The sequence below is a fragment of the Cynocephalus volans genome, chromosome 2 (genome assembly GCF_027409185.1).
Source record: "Cynocephalus volans isolate mCynVol1 chromosome 2, mCynVol1.pri, whole genome shotgun sequence".
NCBI lineage: Eukaryota > Metazoa > Chordata > Mammalia > Dermoptera > Cynocephalidae > Cynocephalus > Cynocephalus volans.
In genome coordinates this window covers 121,503,166-121,516,246 of record NC_084461.1, presented here as the reverse complement: position 1 = coordinate 121,516,246, position 13,081 = coordinate 121,503,166, and the positions used below count along the sequence as shown (strand labels likewise).

The 13,081-nt window shown below is 43.1% G+C and overlaps 1 protein-coding gene across 1 annotated transcript; it reads left to right on the top strand.

Annotated features, from left to right (window-relative positions):
• Positions 1-10,014: 10,014 nt before the first annotated feature.
• Positions 10,015-12,837, top strand: HNRNPA0 (heterogeneous nuclear ribonucleoprotein A0). The gene has a single exon (XM_063087808.1). It carries the CDS (start codon positions 10,329-10,331, stop codon positions 11,244-11,246), a length of 918 nt encoding a protein of 305 aa, XP_062943878.1. The 5' UTR covers positions 10,015-10,328; the 3' UTR covers positions 11,247-12,837.
• The last annotated feature ends 244 nt before the right edge of the window (positions 12,838-13,081 follow it).

Genomic DNA, 13,081 nt, shown 5'->3' with positions numbered 1-13,081 from the left:
CTGATACCCCTGAACGTGAACAGAGAACACTTCTTTTCTAGGTGTATGCATTAGTTTGCTAGGGCTGCCATTAACAAAGTACCACAGACTGGGTAGCTTAAACAATAGAATTTTATTTTCCTCACAATTCTGGAAGCTAGACGTCTACGAACAAGGTGTCAACAGGGTTGGTTTCTTCTGAGGCCTCTCTCCTTGGTTTGCTAATGTCTTCTCCTTGCGTTGTCACACGGTCTTTCCTCTGTGTGAATGTGTCTCAATCTCATCTTCTTAGAAGGACACCAACCATACTGGATTAGTGCCCACCCTAACAACATCATTTTACCTTAATTACCTCTTTAAAGATGCTATCTACAAATACAGCTACATTCTGAGGTACTGGGGGTTACCACTTCAACATATGAATTGTGGAGGGGGACACAATTTGGCCCATAACAGTGGATTTACATATCGTGTGAGAACATTTGTAATAAATCACAACTCTGTTCATGGCTCCCTGTCACACAAATGAAAAAGCAAAACAGTCAGAGGCAAAATGCAAAACTAGGTTTTATCAATTTCAGGAGACTGCCTTTTCTTTGTATAGCTTCAGGCCTTTTCTCTGACCCTGATTGGCTCAAGATGGGTTCCTTGTCTTTCTTGCCGCAGTCCCAGGGACCCCTTTGTTCATGCTACAACCCACTCTATTTTCATGAGGTTCTTCATCCTCCAATCGAATCTGGTAGCAGAGTAGGGTCCAGTCTTCCTGCCTCCCACCATCCTTGCTGCTCCCAGACCAAGTCCATGGGGCCCTTTATTTAGTTGTGGTTTGTAGTATTCAGGCAGGCTGCAGGAGGAGAAGAAAGATCCAGGGTCTGGAGATAGACTGGGTTCTAATCTGGCTATTATTTACTGCCTGTGGGGGACAACACCTGCTTGCAGAGCCATATTGAGGGCTCTATAAAATGATATACTATACATGAAAATATTGCTATTATAGATACTCAGTTAAGTGGCAGCTATTATTTCAAAGTTTTATTCATAGTAACCATTAAGGGGATTGTGGGGATGGGGTAAGGTGAGGACATATTTTGTGTGAAAAATTATTGTCATACGAAGTGTATTCATCTCTTTGGATGTGTTTGTCCTTGTTTTACTTTCTGTGATATTTCCCCCATTTTTTATTCCAAGTTTTTTTGTTTTTAATTTCATCTCTGCTCTCCAATCTTCCAGTCTCTGCAGGCATTAAGCCTGGTTGTTAGTGTTCTGGCAACCAAATGGGTAGTGGTGGTAGAGATTTCACCTTTTGGTATTGTAAGTAGAATTCCCCTTATTCCCCTGTTTAGCAGTAGGGCAACCCCATCCTCAGCTTTACCTGGCGAACATTGAGCCCAGTGTCTCTCTAATTCAGTATTTCTAGGGAATAGGCTTCTAATCGGCCAGGGTAGGCAAGAGGCTGTTGAATGTTTGTGGTTGGATTAGATGTGGAAATTTGGGGGGATCAAAGTGCTTTAATTGCAGGTTTTTGAGCTCTTCCTGTTTACAATATCACCTGCACCCCTACTCACAGAGCTATTTGATATTACCAATTTCTGAACTCATCAGGGGTTTTGCAGAGCAAACTAACCCGGCTCTGGACTTCAGCTCTCTCTGGTCTATTGATAGTTTCTACTAGATGTCTGCTTACCAGATTCCAAAAATGTGTTCACTTTCTCTCTCCTGTTCTCTTTTCCTTCAGGGTTATATTAGTCTGCTTGGACTGACATAGCAAAACATCACAGACTGGGTCACTTAAACAGAAATTAATTTTCTCACAGTTCTGAAGGCTAGAAGTCCAAGATCAAGGTGCCGTCAGGGTTGGTTTTTGGTAAGGCCTGTTTTCCTTCTCACTGTGTCCTCATGTGGCCTCTTCTCCTGCCTGTGCAGAAAGAGCAAGATCTCTGGTGTCTCTTCCTCTCCTTATGGCGACATACCAGTCCTATCGGAATAGGGCCCCAAGTATGACCTTATTTAACATTAATTACCTTCTGAAAAGCCCTATCCCCAAATATGGTCACGCTGGGTGTTAGGACTTAAAAATATGAATTTTGAGGGGACACAATTCAGTACATAACAAGGGCGTACGCTCTTCAAAATCTTTTACTGTCATTTCAATTGAGTTTTAGAAGGAGCAGTGGAAAAAATGCATGTATTTAGTCTGCAATGTTTTGATTTGTACCTTCATGAAATCCTTCTACTTATAGTTCACAAATCACTTTGTGATAAAAAATAAAAATCCCGAGGCTTCTACCATTAGACTTTATTTTATTGAGGGTGAGACTCACCTTCTCCTTCTTCCTTCTGAGCCATCTATTTACCCTCCATCTTTTGGTTCTTCTTTTGTAGCTCCTTTACTACAGCAGTTTTCAAGTATGAAGATTCAAATTTAGATTAAACAGTAAGTGTTCTCTTTGTTCAAGTGGCCATTTTGCAACTACAATATATGCTCAGGTGAAGTTAACCAGGCATTTTAATGATGTAAAAATGACAATATCTTCCTTGAATTCTTAAAGAATTTTTTAATTTTGAAGCTGAGAAGCAAAGGGATTCAGAAGGATGTAACCATAAATCTATTCCTGCTTCTAGTTAATTGAATTTCTTCTGCTTGACATGTTGGACAGAAACCTTTTTTGTGTGGTAGAAAGCAGGATAGCAAATAGATGGCAGACCTTGGGTAACTTATTGTCTTTTTTTTTTGGCAGCTGGCTGGTACAGGGATCCTATATCCTAAGACCTTGGTGTTATAAGGCTGCACTCTAACCAACTGAGCTAACCTGCCAGCCTCTTAATGTCTTAAAGCCTCAGTTTCTTCAACTGAAAGATTGGCATAATAATAAAATACTTGTACACCTCTCAAGATCCTTGGGAGGATTCAATAAGATAATGTGCGATACTTAACACAAGGCATTGAGTAACACTGGAGTTCCAGTGGGCATTTGCAAGACAAAAGTAGAGATCACAGAATCCTTTTTGTATCAATTAGGATTAGAGGTTTAAATAAAATAGACATTTATTTCTCTCTGACCTAGAAGCCAATAGGTAGGCAATCTGGCTGATATAAAAGTTCTTTGGTGTTCTGGGATCCAGCCTCCTTCTTGGGTTTAGCTCCAGTTTTCATCAATAGGGTGTGACTCTCGGCTTCTAGATCCAACATATTTGCTGGAGCACGAGCTATCCCACCCACATTCTAAGCAGCAACGTAGAGGTAGTAGCAAAGAAGTTCTGGAGGCTGGAAGTCCAAGATCAGAGTGCCAGCATGGTTGGGTTCTGACGAGATTGCAATCTGCCAACTTCTCATTATATTCTCATGTGGTGAAAAGAAAGCTAGCTAGCTCTCTGGCCACTTCTTATAAGGACTCTAATCCCATTCATGAGGGATCAACCCTTATAACCTAATTACCTCCCAAAGGCCCCACCTTCAAATACCATCACATTGGGATTAGGGTTTTAGCATATAAATTTTGGGGGAAAATAAACATTCAAGCCATTGCACCTGGACTATCAGGGAGACAGAAGAGTCAGTGTCAGAGTGATCTAATGTGAGAAAGACTCAACTGGCTATTGCTGGCTTTAAAGATGGAAGGAGGCCACAAGCCAAGGAATATGGGTAGCCTGTAGAAACTGGCAAAGGCAAGGAGTAAGATTCTCCCCTAGAGCCTCCAGAAAGGAATACAGCCCTGCCAACACCTTGATTAGCATAGTGGGACTTATGTCTGACTTCCAACCTATAGAACTGTAAGATAATACATTTGTATTTTTTAAACCACCAAGTTTGTAGTAATTTGTTACAGCAGCAATAGGAAAATAATGCACCATCACACCATTGATAGTTTACTTGTGTGACTCTAAACACAGCACGTACACACACAATTTCCTGTACCTGAAATGTCACTAACTTCTAGAATGCCTAACTATTACACCTACTTCTGAAGTTAGATTCTATTAGGATTTTCTAAACTCTGGGTTTCTGCCCATTTCTTTCCTAACATACTATATTTGCAATTTCTGTCATAGTACTTATAATTGTTAATTTTCCCTCTCTCCCAAGACTGTTGAGCTCCTGGAGGTCAAGACTTTTATTTATTCACAGCACCCCAGTGTATGAATAAATGAAGTGAAATGAAGAATAAAGGAAAATAGAATGGTCTAAATGCTTTTAATTTAGAAGGCTCACATTGTGTGTGTGAGTCTGTACATGTGTATGTACTTGGGTGTCTGCTTTTTAGGGCAGAGATATTTTGAGAAATGTTTAAATTTGTTTAGTCCTATAATTCTAATAATCTGCCTCAACCTCCCACCCATCTGGCTGGCAATTCAATCCCTGCTTTTACTGGAGCTTTACATACAGGAATTCTGGGTTTACTTGGGGCAGGAATGCAGATCTGGTCCCAACATCAAGATGATAGGCCTTGCTTTCAAGATAATTAGTGTCCCCCTTCACTGTTATCGAGGGTATGGAGTGTGGGGTGGGAGGGTATGGGGGTTGTACACTGGCTGGGCCACAGTTTCTTCCAGTTGGGAGGAACCCAGAAGCTTCTGGTCACTTCTCCTAGACTTGGGAAGCTATCTTTTTTACACAACAAGCTCTCTTCCTTATTATTTCCCTATTTAGTTAGTTAGCTATTTTGGGACAATTAGGTCATTTCCAGCTTTTTTCTAGTATAAACGAAATTCAGTATCTCCTTCCATCTGGAGGAGACAAATACAATTCCCTTCTAAAAACCTAGATTTTGCACTCGAGGCAAGGGTATAATACACAGGCAGTTGAACAAGATACAAATAATATTGCCACAGATTAAATAGGTCTGTGTACTCTCTTGCCTCAAGAGGGTACTTTTTAAAGACAATCCTCATCATCATGGCTTTTTTTTTTTTTTTTACAAAAATCATTTTTCATTTTGTTGAGAATATTATTCTTAGGTTGCCCAAAATGGGGAAGGGAAGAGAGGCAAATGCCTTTAAATAAAAAAAAAGTAGAAGGAGCTTGTATTATTCCGTTTCTGTTGCTTATAATAAAATACCTGGAACTAGGTAATTTGTAAGGAAAGGAAATTTACTGCTTACAGCTTTAGAGGGTAGAAAATCCAGGGAACACATCTGGTGAGTGTCGTCCTTGGTGGTGGCTTCAGTGACACAGAGTGTCCCATTCCAAGATGGCAGAAGCAGAGAGAGAGCTAACCTCAGTTGGCTCCTTTTAAATCAGAACCATGTCCATGGCCACCATTAATCTATCACCTCATTTCTTAGTGAATGAATCAACCCATTCATTAGGCATAGTCCTCACATTCCAATCACCTCTTCAAAGCCCCACCTTTCAATTACCATTATAGGATTTCCCACCCTCCCAACAGTCACAATGGAGGTCACGCTTCTAATACATAAAACCTGGGGGACACAACTCAATCCTTATCAGAGCCCCAATAATGACATGATGACATTTTTGCCATTCTGTCAAATATGGGGTTGAGTCAGACTTAATTTGATTTGGTAAAATAAGTAGTTTGACTTTTCATATTTCGCAATAGTGTAAGATTCATATCCAAACACAGGTCATTACTTTTCCTTTACAATACCAATTTAAGTAGTTCATAATCTTAACTAGAATACTTATTTAATTACTTCTCTATTTAATTAGTCAGCTATTTTTGGACAATTAGGTTATTTCCAATTTTTTTTTCTAGTATAAACAACATTGAAATGAACATCCTTATAGCTAAATCCTTGCATAGATGCACAATTATTTCCTTGGAATAAATTCCTGGAACTGTAATTACTGGTTCAAAGGAATGGGCCAAGTTTTAAAGCGTTTGATATGAGTTGTTAAAGAGTCCACCACAAGTGGCAGAGAGTGCCCTTTTTGGAAGGTTCACCTTGAATAAATAAAAATGGAACCTGTATTAGTTTGCTAGGGTTACCATAACAAAATATCACAAAATGGGTGGCTTAAACAACAGTAATTTATTTTCTCACAGTTCTGGAGGCTGGAGATGCCAGTACTGGCAGGGTTGGTTCTTCTGAGGCCTCTCTCCCCCTTGGCTTGCAGATGGCTTCCCTCTTGCTACCTCTTTACATGGTCATCCCTTTACGCACTTTGCACCCCTGGTGTCTCTTCCTCTTATGAGGACACCAGCCATATTGTATTAGGGCCCCACCCAAAGGCCTTATTTTAACTTAATCACCTCTTTAAAGACCTTATCTTCTTTTTCTACTTTATTGAACATAATTGAAAAACCTTATCTTCAATTACAGTTACTAGAGGTTAGGGCTTCAATAATTGTACATGGATTTGGGGGCAATGGGGGATACACAATTTGGTTCAAAACTTCAAAAACAAACTCTTGGATGTGATAAGTTGGCCAAAAAAACTCAGAATTGCTGCTTTTTTAAAAATATAGCTGGTCCTTTCTTCCTCAGTTCATTCTTCTTTTCTTTCTCTCTTTTTCTAGGTATAATTTAGGTACAGTAAATTTTAGTGTGCAGTTCTATGAGTTGTGTAACCACAACATCCAATTAGGTTTTTGTAATCAAGCTCTCAGGAAGGATGCAAACCAAAGGTTGTTTAAATTTCAGTTATATCTAAAAATTTTTTGTTTTGAAAGGCTGAGACACCTGTAAGCAAGTTAAAGCCAAGAAATAAACTAAAAAACTCAGGTAATGATCTAAAAGGTAAAGTAGAAAAAAATTGTTTTTCCCCCTTAATGATCTGAGGGGTAGGAAATTAACTGCATCACTTCAGTGTTTACATAATGCTCCCTATTGACTATCCCTACCTTTACCAATCTAATCTCCAAAAAGAATCTAACATCCCAGACATCTTGCATTTATCCTGGATTTCTCTTTTTTTTAAAAGATGACCAGTAAGGGGATCTTAACCCTTTACATAGTGTTGTCAGTACCATGATCTACCAAGTGAGCTAACTGGCCATCCCTATATAGGGATCTGAGCCCTTGTCCTTGGTGTTATCTGCACCACACTCTCCTAAGTGAGCCATGGGCCGGCCCTTATCCTGGATTTCTTAATGTCTCTCAAACATGCTTGTGTTGTTTTCCATCATCCCTACCCCCTTTTATATGTAAGGTTTAGGCCAGACATATGCTTCTATGAAAACTTCCTGGTCAACAGGAATTAAACCCCCAGTGGATCCCCATTTGGGTGATGTGGAATATTATTTTAAAACGATGTAGGAAAAAGCTGTTATTTTAGGCATTTACACTTTAGGTAGAAAAATGAGTTATTGTCTTTTCTCTTTTTCTTCAGGAATTCATCTTTTACTGTTTTAACATTTATAGTCATGTACTGCATAAAGACATTTCCATCAATGATGGACCACATATACGACAGTGGTCCCATAAGATTATAATCGAGCTGAAAAATTCTTATTACCTAGTAATGTCATAGCTGTCCTAATGTCACAATGCAATGCATTACTCACGTAGAACCAATAGGCAATACTGCATAGCCTGCGTGGGTAGTAGAGTGTACCATCTAGGTTTGTGTAAGTACACTATACGATGTTTGCACAATGATGAAATCACCTAACAATGCACTTCTCAGAACATATCCTTGTTAAGCAACTCATGACTGTATTTGGATGACTTTAAAATATATTTCTTAAAGTCTAATCTCTCATCTGAGCTATAGTCTTGTGGATTCTAGTAAACATTGTCCCATGAATACCCCACTATCAATCACTTCAGACATTTACAACTATGTTCATCATCTCCCTTACAGCTCCTTTTTTTTTTTTTTTTTTGACCGGTAAGGAGATTGCAACCCTCGGCACGGTGTGGTCCGCACCACACTCAGCCAGTGAGCGCACCAGCCATCCCTACCTAGGATCTGAACCCACGGCCTAGGCGCTACCAGCGCCGCACTCTCCCGAGTGAGCCACGAGGCCAGCCCCAAAACAGTTTCTTTTCTTGGATTTTCTATTTCTATCATGCTGCAATTTTAGGTTTTTAGGTTTCAAACACTTGGTGTCAGGTAATGCTTTTATTTTCCCTTCTTTATAATCAATCAGTTAGCGAATCCTCACATATCTGAATTTTTTTGTAATAACAGGGTTAATTGCTTCCTACTATCCTCTTTCAGTGGCACTTAAATCACTAACATGCCATATATCATCTTATTTGTTTATTGTCTGCTTCTCCCCACTGGAATGTAAGCTTCATGAGAGCAGAGACTTCAGTCTGTTGTTTATTGCCATATTCCCTGTGCCTGGCATAATATCCATTTTGGATAAATTGAGCACTTACTATGTGCCAGGCACTGTGCTCATGTTTACACGCAGAATCTCACTCAGTCTTTTACCACACTGGGGAGGTGTTTTACTATTCTCATGTTAAGATAATAAAACTGGTTAAATTTTAAAAAGGGTTAAGTGACTTGCCTTAAGTCACACAATTGGATGGTCGCAGGCTAAGTAGTTAGAGCCAGACTATATTTAGTTTGTCCCCAAACCTTAAGCCCATCTACGTGCCTTTGTTATAATATTCGAACTCTTTAATGTAAGATTTAAGACATCCTATAACAGCAAGGACCCTCAACCTACCTTACCTTACTATTATTTATCCAGAATGACCTGCTGCACTCAAACTGGTCCACTCACTGCCCCTTGAGGCTTATCTTTCCTCTGGATTTTGCTCAGGTAAACTCCCTATAGAAATCTTATCTAGCCTTTGACTCGAGGTTCAGTGCGACTTCCACCTCTTTCTCAAAGTATTCCTGAATACTCGAGGGTACAGTGAGGAATGCCTCTTAAATTCTTCAGTATTTACCACATGATCTTGGAGGCTCTTGGTCATGTAATACTTCATATTAACTATGTCTCACCCCCATGTGTCCTGCTTGGCACAGTTTCATTACATGGAAGCCGTTATAATTTTCTTGCATTCCTGAGTGAGTGTACTTAAAGCAGTTATCAGGGGTGCGTGATCTTTATATATACTGTTCAACTCCCTCGGTCTGATATGAAATGCCTTTAAAAACCTAACATTTTAGTTGAAAGGAAACAACGCATAGGTGACGCAAATTAAACATATAAAACATTCATTAAGGAAAAAATGAAAATGTCTGCTGAAGTGTGCGAAGGGAAGAGGGGAGTTGCTGGAAGGCTTTATGGATGGCGTGGTTCTCGTGCCTCGTTTGGGTTGTGAAGTGTGAAGCGCTTTTGGCGCCCTGCTCTTTCACATTGCCTCTGGCTCGCTTTTGCGGAGCGCCACGTGTCAAAAGTTTTTAACCGCTCGTGGGGCCCACTGTAAACCGTTAATAACCGTCTTCCTGAACTAGGCCTCTGCCCTCCATCTTAGTGCGGAGGGGAGGAGGGGCGGGAACGCCAGGTGTAGCGACCTGGCCAAGACGCTGCGGGGGGATCCAGGCCCCCAACCCCAACAGTTAAGTTTTCAAAAAGCCCGCGCGTGACACCCCAGGCCACATCCGTTGGGAATGGCCGCCAGCGCGCCCCCCTACCCCCCCCCCCCCCCCCCCCCGCCTCCCCAGGCGAGTACTGAGCCGGAGGAGGCGTTAGGGTGGCAAGCAGGATCCGCACACAGGGGGCGCCCGGGCAAGCGCGCACCGGGGAGCGCGCCCGACCAGAGGCCGCCGGAAACGGAAGAGGGTTTGAGAGGATCGCGGTGATTGGCTGAACTGACATGTCTCTCAAGGGGCTGGCGCGAACGCCGCTGCGGAGTTGGAAGAGGGGAAAACGAAAGGGGAGGGGGAGAATCACTGGGAACAGCCGCGGGGCTGGGAGGAAATAAATCGCGGAGGTGTCCTAGAGTAGGGAGGGTCCCTTGTCAGGGCATACTGGTGTGCCCAGGAGCGAAAGCAGGCGCCAGAAGGGCAGGCGGAAGAGGCGCAGGCCAATGGCTTGAACAGACCGCGGAGGGCGGGAGTCCTTGATCGAGAGCGGCGCTGCGGTGCCGTAGGCGGGACTAAGGAGAGCGAGGCGGGGATTGGTAGGCAGCCTCCGGCTGCCGTACGCCGGCGGTGACGCACGCCTCGGGGAGGGTGCGCGCGCGTTCAGCGGCCTCTTTGTGTGGTGCACAGATAGGGGAGCGGAGGTGGCGGCGGCGGCCTTGGTTGCTTTCCAGTTTCCTCGGCTCGTCCTCTAGCCGGCACCTCTCCCCTTCCCTCCCCCTTCCTCTTTTCCTTCCTTCCCTCCCCTTCCCTTCTTCCCTTCCCCGTCGGTGACCGGCGGTGGCGGCTCCAGCAGCAGCTGGGCCCAAGCTGTGAAGACAGGCCTTAGCTAACGATAACGGCGACGGCGAAACCTCGGAGCTCCCAGGGCGGGGGGAAGGCCCGGGCCGTGGAGATGGAGAATTCGCAGTTGTGTAAGCTGTTCATTGGCGGCCTCAATGTGCAGACGAGTGAGTCGGGCCTGCGCGGCCACTTTGAGGCCTTTGGGACTCTGACGGACTGCGTGGTGGTGGTGAACCCCCAGACCAAGCGCTCCCGTTGCTTCGGTTTCGTGACCTACTCCAATGTGGAGGAGGCCGATGCCGCCATGGCCGCCTCGCCCCATGCCGTGGACGGCAACACGGTGGAGCTGAAGCGGGCGGTGTCCCGAGAGGATTCGGCGCGGCCCGGTGCCCACGCCAAGGTTAAGAAGCTCTTTGTCGGGGGCCTTAAGGGAGACGTGGCCGAGGGCGACTTGATCGAGCACTTCTCGCAGTTTGGCACCGTGGAAAAGGCCGAGATTATTGCCGACAAGCAGTCCGGCAAGAAGCGTGGCTTCGGCTTCGTGTATTTTCAGAATCACGACGCGGCAGACAAGGCCGCGGTGGTCAAGTTCCATCCGATCCAGGGCCATCGTGTGGAGGTGAAGAAGGCCGTCCCCAAGGAGGATATCCACTCCGGCGGGGGTGGAGGCGGCTCCCGGTCCTCCCGGGGCGGCCGGGGCGGCCGGGGCCGCGGCGGTGGTCGAGATCAAAATGGCCTGTCCAAGGGCGGCGGCGGCGGCGGTTACAACAGCTACGGTGGTTACGGCGGCGGTGGCGGCGGCTACAATGCCTACGGAGGAGGCGGAGGCGGTTCGTCCTACGGTGGAAGCGACTACGGTAACGGCTTCGGTGGCTTCGGCAGCTACAGCCAGCACCAGTCCTCCTACGGGCCTATGAAGAGCGGCGGCGGCGGCGGCGGAGGCGGCAGCAGTTGGGGAGGTCGCAGTAACAGTGGACCTTACAGAGGCGGCTATGGCGGTGGGGGTGGCTATGGAGGCAGTTCCTTCTAAAAAAAAAAAAAAAATGTCTGGGAGTGGCTATAGGGGTAGCTCTTTTCAACAACCGAAGTGGGGTCAACTCCTAAGTCCCTTTCCCCTCCCACCACCTTCCCTATTTTGCCCTTCGGGGAGCCGCATCTGAGGCTGCTTACCCTTGGGGGGGGGGGTCTGCTATTTGCCTGCCTCCTCTCTAGTCTCTTCCTCTGAAGATGGACTCGGCCCCACATACACATTTTTGTGTTACAGTCATTGATGGACTCTATTTTTTTATTATTACTTGGACTTTGGTCGTTTTTATACTAGCAAAATGTCTTGTTTTAATTTGTGTTTTTTTGGGGGGGGGAGGGAGTGAACTTGCTGATTCTGTAGCAAAACCTGGGCGGGGGTTGGGGCGGGGGGTAGTTTACTTTGTTGTAAGAACTTGATACCTGGCTACAGCGTTTTCTATGAAATCTACTTGGATCCCATGCCTGAAATTTGGAAGCATATGTACAAAAATCATTTTTACGTTTTATTTTTAATAAATCATTGTGTTTGACCGTATATGTCTAACATTTTTTTCTAGGATCCATTCCGTACCATTTTAAGGGATATTAGTTTAAGATTTTTCGTGTTAATTCTTAGTTCTTGATATGTACTTAGAGAAACTTTTAAGAGGTCATGTGGTTTATTTTTATTTTTTCCTGCTTCCCTGCTAGTGGCGTGTTAAATATTATCCCTTACAGGCAAAACTTTCAAAGTGGTGGATGTGGCTTTTAAAAATCTTTTTAAGTTTTTGTGCATCCATCTCTTATACTAAACGATTTGCTTATCATCTTGACATGGTTGGTCACTTTCTATGAGAATTTACTTCAAAGTATGTACTGTGTAGTTCTGAAGAAATAGTTTGTGTTAAGCATGTGTTTTCATTCGTATAAACTGTTTAAAATTTTTCAGATGGCCTAGTTTCATCCCTCTTATTGGTTTGTCTGTAATGAATGATTAGAAATAAGGGTTATGTTTTACCCTCAAACTATATGCATTTTTGTAATTTCAGAGCAGGTTTAAACGGTTTTTTCCTATAGCCGAACTGTCGTCCTCATGGAAATGCTTTTCCCAAACTTTGTAGCACCATCTACTGGCAGAATGGCAGTATAGCTGCAAAACAATTTGTTAAAAAACTTGTTCAGGACAGTTGCATCAGATTTAGAAGTTTTGCCATCAAAAATCTGTGCAGACTTGGAAGTTACACCTTTACTTGTAACTGAGATGGGCTTTACAGGAATATATAGTTCATACCATATAGTTCATACCATAATTGCCCTTTCTACATGAGATTTGAAAATGTAAACTGCTGTGCATAGCTTGGGCGATAGCCCCAAATTGCTATGACAACTGACGAACCAGCTACGCGTACTGGTATCTTTAGGTGCAAGTTGTAAAGCAAAATATCTGTGTTCTGCTTGGTTAACAAATGTATATTTGTAGCCCTTTCATGCAATAGAATTCAAGTTGTTGTTTATTAAAAAAAAAAAAACTGATAATAGGAGAAAATTGCCTTCTTGGATAGAAATATAGAATAGCAACGTTTATGGATATAACAAATAAAGAATTCAATTCTTTACATGATTGAGTGAGAGTATGTATAATCTGGTGGGTGGGTTCAGAGTACCCATTAATCTAGTATACTTGATTTAATGTTATAATAAAATATTTGACTTAAATCTTGCAGTTGAAAGTCCAAAGCTATACTAAGAAGTTTTCTGAAAGGAAAATTATTGGGTTTTGAAAAAATATTTTAATATTGGCCCACATTTTTTAGTTCTTGTCATTGTAAAATTCCTAAGGTCTTTATTTACAAAATCTAT